General features: G+C 34.3%; 2 protein-coding genes across 3 annotated transcripts in view; both read left to right on the top strand.

Moving 5' to 3' along the window:
• LOC142353321 (large ribosomal subunit protein uL4-like) overlaps positions 1-20,861 on the top strand; it is a 152,407-nt gene that overhangs the window by 95,580 nt on the left and 35,966 nt on the right. The window lies entirely within an intron of this gene.
• On the top strand, positions 1,975-17,104 carry LOC142353064 (uncharacterized). 2 transcript variants are annotated; one of them, XM_075405258.1, is made up of 6 exons: positions 1,975-2,210; positions 4,464-4,623; positions 6,764-6,931; positions 11,354-11,482; positions 12,517-12,674; positions 16,457-17,104. In XM_075405258.1, the coding sequence occupies exons 2-6, from the start codon at positions 4,465-4,467 to the stop codon at positions 16,728-16,730; spliced, it is 888 nt and encodes a 295-aa protein (XP_075261373.1). In that variant the 5' UTR covers positions 1,975-2,210; position 4,464; the 3' UTR covers positions 16,731-17,104. The 2 variants fall into 2 exon arrangements, with proteins under 2 accessions (XP_075261373.1, XP_075261374.1); XM_075405259.1 differs by having other exon boundaries at positions 4,489-4,623; positions 16,457-17,101.

The following is a 20,861-nucleotide window of genomic DNA, read 5'->3' as shown; positions in this document are numbered from 1 at the left end:
GTCATTGTGACCTGAAATATGTGACCTGAGATTAATGGGCTAAGTAACAAATAGACAAAAAGAACAGATGGAAAATTAATTAAAAACGTTTAACTTTTTTTGAAAAAATGATGTTTGAAGTCATCAAAATCAACAGTTAAAAATTAAAATGTGTAAATAAGTTCTAACTTTCAACCACAACAGAAACCCTTACCTTTCAGACCTCTTATTTTTCAGAAATTTTCATACGACTGCCAAAAAGGCAATGAAAGACAAAAACCAAAAAAATTCCATTAAACTCTTCTAGAAAATTTTGTCCAAGCCGTTAGAAACAAAGTCTTTTCCAAAAAAATTATGAATTCAAATTAAACTTACTTTTAAACTACAATAAAGTGACAAGTGCCTCATCAAAAGCTTGATAATGTGACAAAAACAAAAAAAAACGAACCTGAAAGATGGGCAAATGTCAAAAATTCATTTTTTTGTTAAACTAGTATTTTTGAAGCCAGAAAACACTTTTTCAAAAGCGTAAGACAGCCAGAGATTAGAACGTAATTAAATTGAACATACCGTCTGTCTTTGTTGAAAATAAGCTGCAATTTGAACGAAAAATTAGTGAAAAGTATTGGCAAAGCTCTATAGTCCTTTTTTAATTTTAAAAACAAAAGAATTTGAAAGTCAAAACGACAAAAAAAACTTAAGACCAAAAATTTTAAAACATGAACTGGTAATTGTTTTCGAAGCCAGTTGGACCTATGTTGTTTGAGCCTTGATTTGATTTTTTTTCCGTAATGATCATAAAAAATTGTTTTTTTTAAAAAGACAGCCACTGATTACAGTACGGATTATTTTTGGATTTTAAAATTCCGCGATAAGACCAAAACTAGCCTTGCTAATAACCTTAGCACATTGAGAAAATGCAATGCTTCCTAGTTTGATTAATATTGATAATATGACAACAAATGTTCCTATGTCAAAGAAAAATGATGCTGTTTGTATAAATATCGAGATGTATTAGCTAAAAACCGGCAAAGTTTCAAACCCAAGAGCTTTCAAGGAGAGCAGAGAGTTAAATTAGCCCTCTTCTATCTTTAGAAAACAAACCAACAACACTTTTTAACCAATTTTAACATATTTTTTAATCAAAACTGCCAAAAATATAGGGCAAAATTCCGGAAAGTGATTAAAAACAACGGAAATCCGTCTCTTATTCACAAAACTTTAAACCTCGGTAACTCCCCGAAAAAAAGGAAAATCAGAAAAATCTATTTCCACACTGGACGGCCTTTCTAATGTTACCACTCACAGCTCTCTTTGATGAATATATCTATCGGCCAAAATTGACTGAACATAAAAGCCCATTTGAGTATATAGTCCCCTCCACTAAAGTGGGTCGGAACAAATACCATTGCTCACAAGAGCTATCGTGAAAAATTAAATGCTCAAAATTGCAGGAAAGTTACTTTCCGTCAAAACGCGTGTTGTCATTGTTGTCACGCAATGCCCGAGAAGCCTCAAATTCATTTGCAACGTAATACTTGAAATCGAATTTTTCAAGTGTCCAGCAGAGACTTTTTCAGGTCTTAAAGCCAACTCGAAGATTAATTTCAGGCCTAATTGAATTTTTTGCATGATCATGTAAATGGTTACCAATTTTTCGATGACACCATGTATGGCATGGATATGGATATTTTGCTTGTTCAAGTACATTGGTGTAGATCAAGCATTACTTTTTTGCAAAATTAAAAGAAAAAACCGCTTCATTCTTTGAAAAAAAAATGTTTAATGGTACTCTAGTTTTTCAAATAACTTTTGTAAGCAAGGTTTCTTTTCCCATGAATGGTGTTTAGTTACCATTTACAAATTTTGGAGATTGTTTTAAATACAATAATTGAATTTACACTCTTATATTTCACCTAACAAAAATATCACGCAGGGAAGTTTTATCAAATTCCCAGCAAGGGATTTAAAACTTACAAGCTGTTGTTATTTCTGACCAGTTGTATCCGGCACGCTAACGTTTGACTCAATTGTCAAAAGTAAACATATTAGTTACAATTTCCTTTGAACTTCGGTTCAAAATTTGCAGCTTCAGAACAAGAAGGAAATATTTGTGAGCGGGTGGATATTCAGGTTGCCTTAATCTTCGATCAGTTGATCTGAAACCGGCCGAGTAATCTGTTGGAACAGACATTCGTTTGATAGTTTTGGCCTATTTAGAGGAACTAAAGGTTAGAATATTCTGTTTCTTTATTTGCATGTAAACACTGCTCACCGAACTCAATTCTAGGAATAAGCTTGGCTAATTTTTAAGTTGTAATTGGATTTTGTAAAATTATGACTGTTTTATTGGGGTTTGTATATTTACCAATTTTTGGCTGAATTCAGACAATAAGAAATTGGATCAAAGTTTGATATAAATTGTAATTTTCACGCGTATAATGGTAAAATTATTTAAAACGTTATTCTAACTAGAAACATCACAATCTTCGCCAATGGTACTGAAAATAAATATGAGATCCGTTCATCTGTGCTTTCGCACAGCTAGATTTAATCTTTCACTTAAACGGACAATCAAAGAGTAGAAATTGCCTTCATCAACTCTCAAGTAGATAAAAACAAAATATCCATCTTCAAATAACAAACAAAATCTGGTTATTGCCAATAAGGTACAAAAAATAAACAAAAGCAAGAAGTGCGGGCACTACTAAGAAATTCAGTGAAACTTTAAAACAAATCAGTTTTCTCAAAGCCGTAAAAATTGTTAGCTAGGCAATTGTACTGGCGAGGAGCTGAAACGGCGTTACATTAGATCGTTCATACCAACTTTGAATACCAGCATGAAAACAAACAAAATAACCCAACAGAAAAAATCCGGGCACAACTGAAAAATTTTGATAACTTTTTTCTGAATGTAATAGTTATGTAAGTCATTAAAAACCAAAACTCTTCAGAATCTATTGCATGCAACTCAAACCAGGCTGCATTAGATTGCGCATTTAGTCTGATGCAAAGCATGCTATAAAGTTGACAAACATATCAAGATACGACGAATCTTGCTCCATGATATCAGAAGTTCTTTAATTTTAAATTAATTTTTTAATTATTCACACGCCAATGATTGAGAGTTCAATCCTCTGCCTCCGTGAAGCTGTCTGTGTAAGGATGAGCTCTTACTTAACCATAGCTTAAGGTTGACCATAGCTTGACCAATGTTGGCTGCAATAATGGTACCACGTGAAAGACTCAGACGCAAAAAAGTGACCATAGTCACCAAAAAAGAGCTTTCATGCTCAACAAATGAACAGTCTGAGATGTGGAGAATAATTGAAAAAGGACAGCTGAGAACAGACTACTGTTAATACTGTGCAGACTGAAAGCCTAATGCTGCTCCGCTGAGATTACGCACAAAAACATTTATTTATTAATTGCAGCTGTTTTTGGGTCTATTTTAATAAAGTCTTCTAAGAAATTTTTGCGAATCAAGAAAATCGAAAGATTTTTCAATTTTTGCTGGAATTTTCAACAGCTTGCTTGACATGGCAAGGTGCATCAAGTTTTGTTTCAAAGTAAATATCCTAATGATGACAACATGGAGGTTGTTATATTCGAAATTCAAATATAAGTGAAAGATTTTTTAAAGAACGAAATGAAGAGGATTCTTTTAATGACAATTCATAATCGGTATACAATTATCTGGCAAGGAAATTTTTCTGAGTCAGAAGACAATTAGCAGTTTTGCAATAATCCTTAAATCTAATCACAGGAAAAATTAAGTCTGTGAGAGTCTGAAGTGTGAATTGAATGAATTCGAGCATTAGTGTTTTCGGCTAACTGAAAGCTCAAAATCGTGGACTCGTTTTACGCTTATTTTTTACAATTAGAAATAAGTTCCAAAACCTGGAAATTGTCTGTCTGTTGGAACACGTTCATGTAATTTGATCTTTTGGCTATTTAATTTATCCTTCATTTCCGTTTTTGTTTTTTCGGGATTTCTTTTGGTAAGTTGTTTCACATATTCTTGAGAAATTTCTGATTACTGATCGGTCACTCCATTTAGATTGTAACGTATTTTTCAGCAAAAACTGGACAGTTCAGGAATGTTCTCCCATTTCATATTTTTCCAAGATTTTGAATGACGCTTTGCGGATATTTGACTGCTTTCGTTATAAGGTTTAATGAATTTAAAAAAATTGAAAATAGAAATTTTTTTATTGAGAAGTTCTGCAGATAAAATTTTTTCTCTTATTAGACGATCCCTTGCTCTATCAAATTTGGTGTTATATACACAACGTATTATGATTTAAAATTTTTTTAGCGCTGAATGCGTAAAATATTGTTAATGTTATTCAAAACATTGGCAGCCATGGAATGGCAGCCTTGAATTTTTGCAAGATATGCGATTAATCGGAATCGGACTGGCCTATAGCTATCCGGGGTCTATGACCCAACCCTGTGTTCACTATATTTTCTATTGGCTTGAGTATGATGGGACAAATGGTTGATAAGATGATGGAGACAAGAGACGGAGTGGACAGGAAGGCTCACCCTTGTCTGGGTGTGATCAGATTAGACTATGACTACCCGGCTGCACCTGGAGACATAGACTGTGCAGAAACTTACGGATACGATGTTTTCTACAAGGTAATCCCAACTGCCTAAAATTAAATGCCAAAAAAACGGTAAGAAGGAAAATGATCTCAAATTTCTTAATGCGCTCTACGCTCGTTCATTTTCTGCGCTGGTTTCTCTCTTTCACGCAATTTCAATTTTCAGTACGCAAATTTACAAAACCCATTTTTTGCCGTTTTGCTGATTTGACTAAATTGTTATTGAAAGTCAACAAAAAATGTCTTTAAAATACTTATGATGGGCTCATTTGGCCAAAAGGTAGGGCAAACAGCTCAAAGGCTATTATAATTGATGATTTTCCAATTAAAAGCTGGAACGTAATTTTTCGAGGTTCAGTACGGTTAAGTCCGCAAACAGGGTACTTTACCTGTACAGTATAAATTTTTATCCTTTCCAAAAGTAGGTAAAAGTGTTTACATCTGTTTAATTTTGAGATCTCTGCAACGGTGGAAGCAGAAGTGGCTCACAAAACGTTTAACCGACAACCAAAACTGAGAAATTTAGCCGAAAATTTGTGTAAAATCAGAAAAAAAGGATAATTCTGTGATTGCCTGAGCGGCTATTGTCCCAGTTAAAGTAGTAGTTTGTTAGACAAGAAATAGGTTTTGTAAGCTACCTTAACTAAGGTCTATCAGTGGTTACTAATACAAAAATATCCCTTTTTAACACATTCTGACGACAAATTATCTAACTTATTTTGATGATGAAAAATGAATCAAATAAAAAGTGAAAGAAAAAACTCAAAAACTAATTTTATCAACATTTTCAGAGGTACCCGCGGTAACCATTGGCAAACATGCGGTTACCATTGGCACCCGCGGTTACCATTGGCACCCGTGATCTAATATAATGCTCAGCTTATATTTTAGACATATTGTAGGCCGTTGATATTTAATTTTTACGTTGGTTAATTTGCCATTTGTAATTTTAGGTTCCTTTCCTGTTTAAAGATTTCCTTTTTAGGTTTCCTGTTTTTAGATACACTGTTGTAACAGAAAACTACGTACAACATGATTTGCGTAAAGCGCGAAAAAAATGTGAAATTTAGAAATTTTCATTAGAGAGATTTCATTATCATTTTCGCCAATTAAACAGAAAAGATTAAATCGCTTTGTTCTCTCGCTGTTTGCCGAGTTATTACCCATCGAGATGTCGGATATCCATGGACGAAAATTCTAAACACCTCAACTTGAAATCAACGTACAGTGCACAGTCTGCATACAAACGTTACCTGAAAATCATATTTTCAAGGCCACAAGATTGTCCAAAAAATTCTAAAAAAGTTTTTCAAATCTTTCAAAGATCCCCAAAACTTCATTGAGTCGTATCAGAGTGACTCATAACGCTTTCTCGTACTGATAAAAATTCCAAAGGAACAGTTAGACGAATTCTCAAAAAAATATGGAGCTTCTTCAAGAAATGCTGCGAAAAAGTCAGTATGAAGAAAACAATTGTTTTTCGCCAAAGTGGTGTATCAATCTGCTCAAGTATTGTTTCCTTTTCTGGCAAAATGTTGTTTCTGCTGATGAAACTAGAGTTCTTATCTCCAACGGTGGAATTGTAATGCTCCTGTGCATAAATCAGAGATTATCGGCAATAAGGAGTGGAAGCTACTGGAATGGCCGACATACAGTCCAAATCTGAGTTCTATTGAAAACTTATGGGCAATTTAGAAGCAACGATTATGAAATCTACAGTTTTTGGGAAAACTTAGAAGAAAAAGTGATTGAAATTGATGCAGATCTTGTAGGAAACATGTAATGAAAACTACGCAGAACGTCTACTAGACGTTAAAAAGCTGAACGTGTACTGACGTTTATTAGAGAACATTTTAAACTCAAAATGTTGCATTATTTGATGTTTGTAATGCTTTTCAAAAAATCTTTCTGTAGCTTTTTGGTACGATAGTGTATATTAAGATGGAGATGTAGTGTTTTCTTGCAATGTCTGCAAAAAATTTATTCGTCAGCCTTTTTAGACTATGATCAAATTACAGTCACATCAGAATGGTCGTGAGTCTACTAACCCCCACCTCAATAAATCAATCCTTCCGACACACTTGCATACTTTATACTTTAGCTCACCTATACAAATCCGTGCAAAATATAAACAGAACGTGCTTATAAACGGTCAAAGTCTTGTTGCATTTCAGGTGGTGCCTGGGCTGACGTTTGAACTGTGTCAGAGTGGGAACCTCCCGGATGACGTGAAGGAGAGATTCGTGGCTTCAATGAGGTGGCTTGTGGAAGAGAAAGACGTCTCGTGTATTACTGGAGATTGTGGATTCATGATATACTTCCAGCAAATGGCACAACTTGAGGTTAAATAGTAACCCAGGTTTAGGCCTCCATTTTTGAAAAGACCATGCTCGATCCAAAAGTGGTATGAAAAGACCATGCTCGACTCAAATAGCTCGACTTTAGATCCAATCTCAGTTTTAGCTCAACTCAACTTTTTTCTGCTGGAATTGAGCTCGACCTTAATTTGACGCTGGATTTTAACTCGACCCAAATTTGATGTCTCTTCGTTTTAAATGTAAAGATGGTAAGACCCCGGCCGAGGTGTCTACGCTAAAAAACGAAAATTATATCAGATTGGCGGTGAATGCGTTGAATTTATGTAAGATCTACGCTTGAGGCGTTGAAAAGAAAGTCTTGCCTTCTCTAAAGGTAGATCTTACCTAATTTTGCGTTTCTAAGCGTAGATCTTACATAAATTCGCGTTGAATTTAGCGTAGATCTTACATAAATTTGCGTTGAATTTAGCGTAGATCTTACATAAATTTGCGTTGAATTTAGCGTAGATCTTACATAAATTTGCGTTGAATTTAGCGTAGATCTTACATAAATTTGCGTTGAATTTAGCGTAGATCTTACATAAATTTGCGTTGAATTTAGCGTAGATCTTACATAAATTTGCGTTGAATTTAGCGTAGATCTTACATAAATTTGCGTTGAATTTAGCGTAGATCTTACATAAATTTGCGTTGAATTTAGCGTAGATCTTACATAAATTTGCGTTGAATTTAGCGTAGATCTTACATAAATTTGCGTTGAATTTAGCGTAGATCTTACATAAATTTGCGTTGAATTTAGCGTAGATCTTACATAAATTTGCGTTGAATTTAGCGTAGATCTTACATAAATTTGCGTTGAATTTAGCGTAGATCTTACATAAATTTGCGTTGAATTTAGCGTAGATCTTACATACAATTGCGTTGAATTTAGCGTAGATCTTACATAAATTTGCGTTGAATTTAGCGTAGATCTTACATAAATTTGCGTTGAATTTAGCGTAGATCTTACATACAATTGCGTTGAATTTAGCGTAGATCTTACATAAATTTGCGTTGAATTTAGCGTTGATCTTTCATAAATCTGCGTTGAATTTAGCGTAGATCTTACATAAATTTGCGTTGAATTTAGCGTAGATCTTACATAAATTTGCGTTGAATTTAGCGTAGATCTTACATAAATTTGCGTTGAATTTAGCGTAGATCTTACATAAATTTGCGTTGAATTTAGCGTAGATCTTTCATAAATTTGCGTTGAATTTAGCGTAGATCTTACATAAATTTGCGTTGAATTTAGCGTAGATCTTTCATAAATTTGCGTTGAATTTAGCGTAGATCTTACATAAATTTGCGTTGAATTTAGCGTTGATCTTTCATAAATCTGCGTTGAATTTAGCGTAGATCTTACATGAATATGCGTTGACTTTACGAAAAATCTTACAAAATGTACGGTGAAGTTAGCGTTGATCTTACATAAATTATCGTTGAGTTTAGCGCTGATCTTACATAATTTTTCCTTATGATCAATGAAGACGCCCCTCACTAGAATTACAAAGTCTTTCCAGACGTCGAAGCCTAAACCTGGGAAGTAATACTATCAATTAGTTAGAATTAGTTAGTGCGAAAATATAACCCACAAAATTTTACCCCATTGTAGTTTTACCATGATTGGAGGGAGGGGGCTATACGTTACACGGCCACTAAGCTGTGGGCTATAATGGGAAGACCCAAAATTAGTTAGTGCACAATCTCCTAATTCTACATCTCTACCTATTGCATCTTCTGGCGCTTATAGCTCGATTATTGCTCGAAATTTTTTTTTCGTTATCCCAAATGTGAGTTAAAAGCCTTTTTGCCTTCTACGAAGTTTAATTTTACGTTAGTTGATAGAAATCTACAGAGCCAACCAACTGTTTGGTAGTGAGGTGCTAGTAACAAGCAGTTTTATGAAATTAATTTAGTTTTCTCGATTTATCAGCCAATCAAAGGCTGCAAGCTTGATCAATATTAAACACATTGAGTTTTAGCCTTCAAAAAAGTGATAAACATAAATATTAAATCGCTGAATAGGTAAGTATTTTAAACTATTTGGAATGATTTTCCGCCGCTTTGAAATGATCGTTTACAAATGTAATTTTGAGACTTTTTGTAAACTTTGGCATTGAAATCAATACTCTCGGTTCCCATGATGTTATGGCAACGTTACATGCACAAAATAGTCTAGGGCGGTTAAAGTTTTTTTTTCAAATCCAATATTTTTCTCCATTGATTCTCTTCGGTAAGAAAATTTTCAAATTTTTTTTTTGTTTTTTGAAAAAAAGATTTATCCTAGACTCGTTCCTAAACGATTGCAAAACTTTAGGACTCCTAATGCAATTGGAAAACTGTTATGCAAGACTCTGTTTTAAAAAACCAGATGAGCAGAAAAAAAAATTCGGAACAAAATTAAGGATTTTTTCGAATGTACTGTATTTGTTAATTTATAGATTAAATTGTTGAAAAAAACTCTAAGAAAAAATTTCTACATGTCTGAATACAATATTTGTCTTAAAAAATTACTATGTCAAATTATGTCTTAAAAAATTACTAGGGATGTGTATAAAATCCAAAATTAACGACATATAAGACATAAAACAGTCACGCATTAACGTTGTCGCAATTTAATTTTGTGATGATTTATAATTTTTTACAGAAAAATATTTTTGTATGTTTTGAGCTAAAAAAACTGTTGGTAATGCAGCTGCGTTGCTTAAAAAACAGTCTTCATATGTTTGTGTATACGAAAAATGATGCAAAATGTTTTTTTTTAAATAACATGCATTAACCCAGACCTAATAAAGTGAATATCTTGAGACTAGATGGTACTGAACTATTTTTTTCATCAAAATTATGGACCAACTCTACAGACCTCTTTTCATTTTTGCTATAACATGCTATCCGGAAAATTTACTGCGAAATCAGAGAGCAAAACTTCTTCTCATATTTCTTGTAATTTGTCTCATATAACATAGGAAGGACCTTTAATGTAGAATAATTTAAAGACATTTGAAAGAAACATTGAAAAAAATTGTTTTTTTTTTAAATTTTCTTTTATACGTGAAAGCCATATAAAAAAGTAATTTTTTTTTATGAGAACTCTACAGTTGTGTGGTCATATAACGCATATTCTCCTCATTACTGTAAATATAACATAATGGGATCTAATTTTGCGGAGAGCTCTAATTGAAAAGACCCAAAAATTAGTGTGGCAAAAAAACTTAAGAACGAAACGTGAGAATTTTTTCCCATCAAACTTGAAATGAGTGTGAAAGTAACTCGTTAGTGGAGTTTTTAGTGCTTAAACAATTTGCGGCAGATTCTTACCTACATGCAACAATATTTGCTAAACTTCGGCTATCCAAATAATTGTTTTTTAAGCCATCAAAAAATTTTTAATTGGCTTTGTTTACGTTAGTACCATTTTCTATTTGCATCAGAATTAAAAATTGATGTAATTGATTCTTTTTGCTGCTCAAAACTTGACAGTTTTTGGGCGATTAAATTAAACTCGAAACTTTTGGGATTGATTCATTTGTTTTAGCACGATCCGGGTTTTAAGGAAATCGTACATTAAGCAGTTGAAAATGGTTTCTTTTTTATAACAATCCGTCTTTTTTTAAAACCTTCGTGAAGCCCAAGAATTTTACTACTAAAACCCTATAATTTTAGGAGTTTGTTATCAAAATTAAACGTTGTTACGATTTGGGAAATTGTTTCCGGATTAAAAGTTTCTGTGAGAAAATGATACAGGGATGAAACCATATAATTCTAATAATTGGAGGGAGATCAAATTGGGGTGAAAAAAATAGAACCATTTTTTAGATATTTTGTATGTTGGGCGTTATTTTGTAAAGCAGGAAACCATAGAGGTTATCAATATGTAGCAGTCAAAATCTCTTCACAGTAAACGGAAAGTGGTCTGAAAATGTGATAAGTTTTTACGTTTATTAAACTTGAAGATATACTCCAGAAACTTAGTTACGAATGTCAAGTGAATTACAAAAGGATCATTTATGGACAATCAAAATAACAGCATTATCCAGCCAGACGTTCATTTTTGTGATTTTGTAGACAACAATGAAAACCTCTAGCATTTGTTCAAATTGATTGTTCGAATTTCTTTATTAATTGCTTAAGATCCATTTTGAAAACCTACTTTTTACAAGAAAAAAATCATCGATAAGTGCTGGTCTGCAGATAATTCACATAGTTAAAAGCAATCATGGACAACAGTGACGAATTCGAGTAAATTTATCCGAGAAAAGTGTACGTTTTTCGGCTTAGTTAGTTTCTCCCCTTATTGCAACAGTTTAATGGTCTCCGTTCTTTGAATGACATACAAGTTAGGTCAATTATAAAATAAAAAAATAAATGATATTTTTACTGTTCACTGTTACTTTTACTGTTCAGGCAATGAAGTTTGGTAAGCCAGTGACTGTTGTGATGAGTGCCCTTGTGCAGTTGAGAGCTATCCTGATGGGCATATCTCCTGAACAGGGTGTCATCATCATGACAGCAAATGGAGACAGTCTGCGACAGGTAAGTTCACCCTGCACCTCAAAAGATGTATTTCACATTCGATACAAACTTAGCTACAGATCAGCACTCAGTTTATGGTGCATGACCAAAAACTCTGATGAGAGCTCTTTAAGTTGCGGACAGGCTGGTCTGACCAGAACGGTGTTGATTCGAGGACGTCATTCTGGTCAAATCTCTAGAAGCGCTCAAATTAGGAGGTGTTGATTCGAATTCAGTTGAGCGAAAATTTTGGGAACACTTTTTCCGATATGCCATTGGGTGTCATTAACAGGACCCAAGGGGCCCAAATTAGAAGAAAATATTTGTGAGAGTGCAGTTCAAATCGGCCTTCGCTTACATTTTTGCCTTTAAAATTACAGCGCAAATGTTTTGTATGGTAGTAACGGGTTGACAGCTGTGAGGCAAACAAAAAAGGTAATATCTCCGCAACCACTGCACCAACCTCAAAAAATTTTTGTGTTCTAAACTCCCCGTTACCGTGCTATTCACGTGTACCCCCCCCCCGCCCCAAAAAAAACCCACTATCATGGCGATACGCAAGTTCGATTTTTGACCATTTTGACAATTTTTTAAACAATCTTGAAATTTTCTTTTTCAAACCACCATAAGATAGTCATTGTTTGATGCTTCCTCATTTCATCCCACTATAATATAACTGGCAAAATTCTAGTATCAAATCAATCATAAGTTCCTTTTTTGAATGCGTTTTTCACTTTGGACTTAAACTTACAACCATTCGAATTGCAAGTTCTTACAAGTCAACCATCTTTTGCAATAAACTTGCAAGTTCTTCCATTCGGTCTCGAGCGGGGTTACCATATAAGGGAAACGAGAATATTGCTCGTGTATATTATTATGAAGCGAAAATCCAACTATATGGACCATTAGGGCGAGGTAATTGAAAGCCGTTTTGGAACGCATGCACTGTATAAAAATGTTCTCTAAGCTATGGGGAGCGGGGTGACTGGAGGACAAAAATATGCAGCCATGTGTTTTTTTGGCGTTTTTTTGTGACCCTGACTTTTTTCATTCAGGTACAGGAGATGTTTGAGAGGCAGTTGTGCATGGACCACTTGAAGCCTCGCTTGCATCTAATTGGGTGTGAGACTGTGCCTGGATTTGAGGCTGTCGCCAGGGGAGAAAAAGTGGACACTCAGAAAGTGGAACCTGGGATGATCGAATTGGTCAAAAGGTATATAAATTACTCAATAAAGTTGCTTCCCGTCCACGCGCAGCTTTTGTGACCTCCAGTACGTTATGCAACCCCAGTTACCGAGCAGGTGTAATGACATAGTAAGTCATTATGTAAAAGTATTGCACGTGAGCTTGGGGTTGCAAATTATATGCACCCACTAATCTCAGGAAGGGGAGGGGGCACAAACGCAAAAGGTCTGAAATTACTTTTGTTCGTATCTGTCAAAAAATATCTTTTTGATCCGTTTTTTCGCCTAGAATAGATTACTGTCTTACTGGTAATTTGTCAACTTCAACGAATTGAACATTTTATATTTTTATAGAAATCAATATCAACATATCCATCCAAAAAAATGTGAAAAATCGAAAATATCGTTAAAGTAGTATCGGAGTTTTCAATAGGTCGAAAAGTTGTGCAAATGTGTTCTCCATTCTTTCTCTATTTCGTTTTCAAATTGGTTTTCAAGAAAAATCGAGAAAAATATAAAATTTAATATCCTAAACCGTTTGTCCATAAACAATGTGTTGCTTCATAAAGAGTAACAGACATCTCGAAAACACGTCAAACAGCGGAGCAAAGCGAATCACTGTCTGATGCACGACAGAGCGTTAAACTCAGATTTTAAAACAACAAAAATGGTCGGTACAGGCACAGAAAGGATAGAACTGTTAGATGCAAAAATAAATAAAAACATAGCCAGAAGACTCCGGAGCCAACATGAAGCTGAACCTGACTGAAGTCCCGGCCAATCAATCCCTTCAAAAACTGTTTACCTCATCGTAGTATTCAACTCAAACGAAAAATTATTAAAATTAGGATCAGTAAAAAAAGAAGCACTGAAATCTGAAATCTCATATATCTCCTTTACGGAACTCCGCTAACCCAAAATAAAAATCCTAAACAAAGTATGTGTTGCGTTTTCCGTCTAAACAATGACTTAAACCATAATAAGCAGAGCAGTAAAAACGATATATAAAGAAATTAAAATAGACAAAAGAAAATAGTGACAACAAATCTGGTCTTTTTTGTAAAGATTTAAATGCAAAGTACAGACAGACCTGTTAGCTTTTAATTTTGCGGCAAAAAATTATTTTGGTAAACGAAGCAGAGAAGTTTCACGTAAACTTATTTCATGTCCTTTGTTGAATAGTGCACAGAAAATTGCTCAGAAACTTTTGAAATTTTTACTTTTATTCAGCAGATAGAGCTAAACGTTTATTTGCACATTATGCATTTGAATTTACAGCATGTGAAAAGAGAATTCAGCGAATTTGCATTTTTTTGAAAAATACGTCAACCTTACTCCTCTTTGAGCTGGAAGATATTGTCACGCCCACTTCCTCGATTACTCGCACATTCACGCACAAAAAAAACATGAGAACTTAAAAAATACCCACATCACACAAAGATAATCACACACATGTTCACAGGCACACTGTTCTTACTCACAAATGCCTGCACTCAAATGCTCGCACGCGCACCGAAAAAACACATAAAGCTTTTCTCATGTGCATTTACTGTTGTGCAACCGCATTAACAAAAACTGTAACACACATGAACATACGAGCTTTCTCACACGTTTACACATGTTGACACATACCTGCACAAGACAGAGCTTAAACAGATTATTAAACAACAAAAATGGTTGACACAGACACAAAAAAGATAGAATTGTTACATACAAAAACAGAGGAAAAAACATAACCAGAAGAATCCAGAACCAACTTGAGGCTAATCTTGACTGGAGTTCCAGCCTATCAATCACTTAAAAAATTGTTTACCTCATCGTAGTTTTCAATTTGAATGAAGAATAAGTAAAATTAGGATCAGTAAATAAAAAAGAAGAACTGAAATCTAATAAATCTCTTTTACAGAACTCCGCTAACCCAAAAAAAAATTCTAAAAAAAGTTTGTGTTGCGGTTTCTGCCGAAATAATGACTTAAACCATAATAAGCAAAGCAGTTAAAACAATACCTATAGAAATTAACATAGAAAAAAGAAAATAGTGACAATGAATCTGGTATTTTTTGTAAAGGTTTGAACGCAAAGTACATTCAAACCTGCTAGCTATTCATTTTTTGGCAAAATTTATTTTGATAGAAGAATCAAAGAAGTTTCACGCAAACTTTTTTGATGTCATTTTTTGAATAGTGCACAAAAATCGCTCAGAAACTTTTGAAATTTTTACTTTTATTCAGCAGATAGAGCTAAACGCTTATTTTCACATGATGCATTTGACTTTACAGCTTGTGGAAATGAGAATTCAGCGATTTGCATTTTTTTTGCAAAGTACTTCATCCTCACTTCTCTTTGAGCTGCAAGAAATTGTCACACACACTTTTTCAATTACTCGCACTTTCACGCACAAAAAACATGATGGCTTAGAAAATACCCACATCACACAAACTTAAGCACACACACACACACATGCTCACAGGCACGTCGTTCGTACTCACATATGCCCGCAATAAAATGCCTGACAATGACAAAGAAATATTCTCATAAACGAAATTGTGCTCATACCAACCCATTTCTACACACACTGATACAGTTACTCTTGCGCTATCACTTCAACAAAAACTCTAACACACACACGCATACACGGGTTGACACATACCAGCACAAATACACACTTCATGGCGACACACCCCCAAGTCGCATGCATAAAAGGACATGCACACAAATGTTGCAAAAAACAATGTTCTTTTCATGAAACTGTCCTCAATTGTGTTTCAACGCAGTCATAAGTTCATTATGCGTAAAACACTGAGAACTCTATTTTTTTCTGCCGAAATAACCAAAGATTTTTAATTTTAACTTCTATTTATTCATCAAGAGTCTAGCACAGGAAAGTTTCATATTTGTCAACGTAAAAAAATTCTTCGACACAGGCTGTTGTAAAAAAAAGCTAATCTGTCATAAAAATTTGAGTTGTTTCAAAAATAGAGAAAGAACTGTACAATTGCATTGGGGCGACGTCTAAAATTTTGTTCAAAATCCAGTTTTCCGATGACGCTATATGCTATGTGAAGTTATTTTTGTTTAGCATTTGCTGTCGATAGATACTTTTTGCGTCGAGACACAAAGATAGAATCAATGGAAAAGTTTTGAAGGACTGGTTCAGTTTTCAGCCATTACTTAATATTCATAACACTGGATAAGTTTCAGAAGAAGATGTTATGATCAAATTAAGACAAACTATATATTTTTTATCATGTGTGAGCCTGTGTGCTTATAGATGCGCTTGAGTGATTAGATGTGTTTAAAGCGTTTGTCTATTTATGAGCGGATCTCTTCTTGTGTGTTCATGCGTGGATGCATGTGTCTGCTTTCAATGTCCTGAAATTTTGTTTTCAAGTTTTTAGAAATGGTGGTTTTTCTTTTTAAAAAGCTATAATTCTGTATTTTTAATTTGTTTTGTTGCCCCTTGTCATAAAGAAAATAACAAAAAGACAGGAAGGGTTATAGTTCTGGCCAATACAAATCTAGCTCCTGCATAATTGATAAAAAAGTGAAAAAGTGTATGGGACCATCAATTTATTTTTTAAGGAATGTTTCCGAAAAATACAAGGGTCGGAAAAAGTTGGCTTTGATATTTTCGAAGCTTCCAATCTTTTCATTAGTTTTGGATATTTGTAAACCGTTGATGCTAGTTATTCAATTCGTCAAACATTATCAAGTGTGATCATTTTACAAACAAGTGGAGATTCTTCATTAAAACAAATGGTTAAAATTTGATTCTCGACCATGGGACAGATTTTGGAATAATTTGTTCTAGTTGTCTGGAAAAGTACCCCAACGTTGGTGCAATTTTACTGGAGTGCACTGAACTTCCCCCCTACGCAAATGCAATCCGAGAAGCTTCGGGTCTTCCAGTCTTCGACGCCATCACGTGCTGTGACTTCTTCCTGAACGCTTTCAAACAGGTCCAGAGGTATGGAAAACAGGGCTGGCAACATGACTGGGACGGAGTACAGGACGAGTACAAATTTGGAGATAATTTACTTCACAGCGAGAAACGTCACCTTGTGAACAAACCAGCAACCAAATAGATAGTCTATTGGGACCTATGATTATTCATCTTCTGATGTCTTCCGGGTTGATTCTTTTTGGGTTCTTCAGAGTATGACCATTTATAATCGATATTATGTATGCTTGTAATGGTATTTGTAATTATATGGATTATAGACTACCGATAATTTCAATGAAGAAATGCTACAAATACGCATTAGTTTGGTTGGATCTTTGCTGATTTATCTCTCACCCATGAAATCATAGCTCCCACATTATGGTATATTTACGGTTATAGGGCGGCTAGGCTATGTGTTATATGACTACTAAGCTCGCGCGCATGGGGGTATAATGGGAACGGTACGCGCCAAATGAATGCTGGAAACCCATAAGCAAACGTTTCAAGACTACTGGATTCAGGCCAAAGGTCGAAAGTTCACCATGAGAACGGGGATAAATGAGGGGGAAAAGGAGTACAATGGAAAGAGCATTGACATGCAAATGTTAACAAGGGTTCCAGCTAGTTAGCGATTTGTATTTTTGATTATTTGCTTGAGTTTCAGTACAGTTTGAAAAACAACTAAATAAACTATGGTACCAAAAATCTACGTACAGCACAATTTGTGCTCTTTAGCGTTACTTTTGCTCAAAACGTTTGATTTTCGCTAAAGCGTGAAAAAATTCGGGAAATCTTGAAGTTTTAAACGAGATCTCATTCGAATTAATTTCCACTCACGGAGAAAAGATGGTTAAGTTTTACTTTGTTCTTTTACGGTTTGTCACGCCGTTGAGGTTGGAATTGTACAATTTTCATGAACAAAATCCAAACCAACTCTCAATAAAATCAAATTCTAGTAAACAGAATGCATACAAACGATATAAAAAAAGTAACTGGCTCAAGGCGTCTCGAGCGAAGGACTTGTGCGGGTTGTTCGGAGAAATGGAACAAGATTTCTTGTCAAAACAACACAAAATTTGAGTTCGGCCAAGAGATCACTTATGTTTTGGAGTACAATACAATCAGATGCGTGGAAACTGTTTATGAGATGATTCGCACAAGCTACCGTTTCAAGTGTACTTGGGGATTTTGAAAATTTGCGAGGAAAAATGCATTTTCAAAACCTCATTTCTAAACAAGGTTTTGTTCCTGTGAATAAATCAAAAATTGTAAGCATTTTTGTCAACGAAAAACATAGGGAGGTACCGGAATGGTCAGCAAATAGTCCCCTTCTAAATCCCATTTAAAAATTATGGGCCATTTCGAAGCAGCAACTACGAAAGTAGAAAATTTTTTTGGGACATTAGGGAAGAAAAAGGGTAGGAAAATTGGCCCAGATGTCGTTAGAAACGTTTGTGAATATTATACAAACAGTCTAGTTGATGTTTAGAAAGCTAAAAACGCAGTGTTTCGTTATTACAGAACTGATTTGAACTCTAAGTGTTGTATTATTTGATGTCTGTGTCGCTTTTTAAAAATTTGTCAGGTGTACGTAGCTTTTTGGTACCCTAGCGTACCTATCAGATATTCTTTTTTAATCAAATTAACAATTTTGCATACCTTACAAATTAATTTGCAAAAATAACACATTCCTTCTAGTGTGTATCAATATAGAAGTTACCCAGTCTTAGATCTCAGACCAAAAGTTGAAATTTCCAGACAAAACTGAACACATGGAGGGGGCATCGTGAGTTCAAAATGACAAACATAGATGAACAAACAAAGGTCTGAACGTAGGAATTTCTAAACGCACACAAATCTGTCTGGACAAAAGCAACTCTGAATACGTGAAAGTCTTTTTCGACAGAGGCAACTTCGAGCTCAATAGTCTGGATAATAGTCTGGCCTTGGGCGCTTTTTGTCAATGACGGTTTGGACATGCAGACTTTCGGCCTGAGACATCAGCCTTGGTAAGGGAGTTGTCAACTGGTATTTGAACTCTGATATATACGTATATTTAAAATTTCTTGTCAGTGAAACAGATGAACTCTTCAAATAAATAAATTCGGTGTTGTAAAATGTTCTTGGATCTATTGAGTTTATCGTAATAGTGTCGAAATCTATATTGCTCTTTAATTTTTGGAAGTATTCGATCATATTTTTGTCTCCTCAAAACGTCTAGTAAAAAGAGTCCAGAGCACAGATGCAATCTGAACACACATCTAGTGCCAATAAATAATTGGCAAAAGCTCTTTTTAACCTTGCAGTACAATTTGAATCAAAATTGGTGCAATTGTTGACTCACAGCCGAATAAATCTTCCGCCGTTGAAGAGGAGACCTGTAAAATTGTAGCGAAGACTACTACATCTGTTGTCACTAAATAGCTAACAATCCTCATTACTCAATCCTTTTGTAAAGGAGTTTTTCTGAGGTCTAAAAACGAATGTTTTTTTTTATACAAAGATGGCGGAAGAACAGAAGAGAACTTTTATATGTTTGGAGTAAAGTACACGAGCAGCAATGTTCACCAGAATTTACGAACATCTGGAAAATTTTAAGTTCTTTAAAAATTTTGGGGCAATCACACTTCCAACGGAAGTTATTATATTATTATATCTTGCAGTTACATTTAATTTTTGATACGGAAATAGTGCAATCGTTTATTCATGGCCAAATAAATCTTCGGCCGTCAAAGAGGAGGCTTGCAACAATGTACTGACGACTACTACATCCAATTTTACTGAATAACAAACAACCCTATTTAATGAAACCTTAAATGAAAGAGTTTTTTGAGCTCTAAAAAGCGAAGGTTCGTTTTTTATATAAAGATGCCGGAAGACTAGGAGAGAACTGTTAAGTATCCATTTCTTCTTTATTTGTTTGGGGTAAAGTATACGAGCAGGCAATGTCCACCAGGATTTACGAATACTTGGAAAAGTTTCAATTCTTTTTGTTTTCAACAGCATACCTTCCTCAAAAAGCACTCCACTACAGCATTTGCAGAACTTTTTAAAGGTTAAGGGTAAGCAAATCTAAAACCGTTAATTTTGAAAGCGTTTGATTCACAGGATCATCGAAATCATTGAAATACTGTAGTGCAGACTATTTGTTTTCATTAATCTTCTAATAACTCATTATAAAACTCAAAAAACCTACCAATATTTCCACTTTATAAATAACATTTTTTAAAACTTTGATAAATTCTTCATTTCGTCAAGAAAACCATATTTATTTACTCTTAAAACTGTTAAGTTAACCTTAAGAACATCCTAAATTTACAAGAACCCTACACTTTTCAAAACAATACTTGTCACACTTGTATCTGAGAGTTCGCAACTCATCAAAACTTTCAAAACATTTCAATTGTGAAATGCATAAGAACAAGGAAGAAAATTATGAAAGCCAAGAATTAATGATTAAAAAAATGATAACATTGGCATTTTACCAAACACTACATTTTTTTAAATAAATCAACTATACAAATCCGTGAAATGGTTTCAGCGATAAGGGAAACTTTTAATAATAAGAATAACTATAATGAGGAGATTGTTGTGAAACTATTCTTGATAGATTAATTTCAATTAGTCAAAAAGATATCAAAAGTTACACAATATGAATCAAAGTAGAGGGCTCAGTGGTAGCGTCAACTTTAACAGATAAGTGAAAGAAAAGAAATAGCTTTAAGATACACAGTAATTACAGAAATTGTAATTTATTGTTCCGACCCCTCTTGAGGGGGGGAGGAACTATATACTCAAATGGATTTTTTATTGTTCAATCAATTTTGGCCGATCGATATATTCATCGTAGAGAATTGTGAGTGGTATCATTAGAAAGCCCGTCCAGCGTAGAATTTGGAATTTAAAAGATCTTGTCATTTTTCGCTTATTATAGGGAGTTATCGAGCTTTAAAAGTTTGTGAATATTAGTCGTGTTTCATCTGTTTTTATTCTCATTTTGACCAAATTTTCGCCAATTTTGACCAAATTTTCGTCAATTTTGCTGAAAAGAAATTCTACTCAAAAATTCTACTCAAAACCAATTACGAAGAGTTTGCATAGGAAATCTCAGAGGAAAAAGCAAGTAGTTGTTGAGGACAGTAGGCGAAATTAACAGAAACCCCAGGTGTTTTTTACTCCGAGAAAAGTTCAGAACTGACAACTGGTAATCTCGAAATAACCTTGTTTTTTTTCCAAGCGTTATTGACACCATTAACATCGAACTTCGTAAAAA

This window comes from Convolutriloba macropyga, chromosome 14, assembly GCF_964194025.1.
Source record: "Convolutriloba macropyga chromosome 14, txConMacr16.3, whole genome shotgun sequence".
Taxonomy (NCBI): Eukaryota; Metazoa; Xenacoelomorpha; order Acoela; family Convolutidae; genus Convolutriloba; species Convolutriloba macropyga.
Note: the sequence above shows the minus strand (reverse complement) of the source record. Positions and strands in the feature narration are given on the sequence as shown.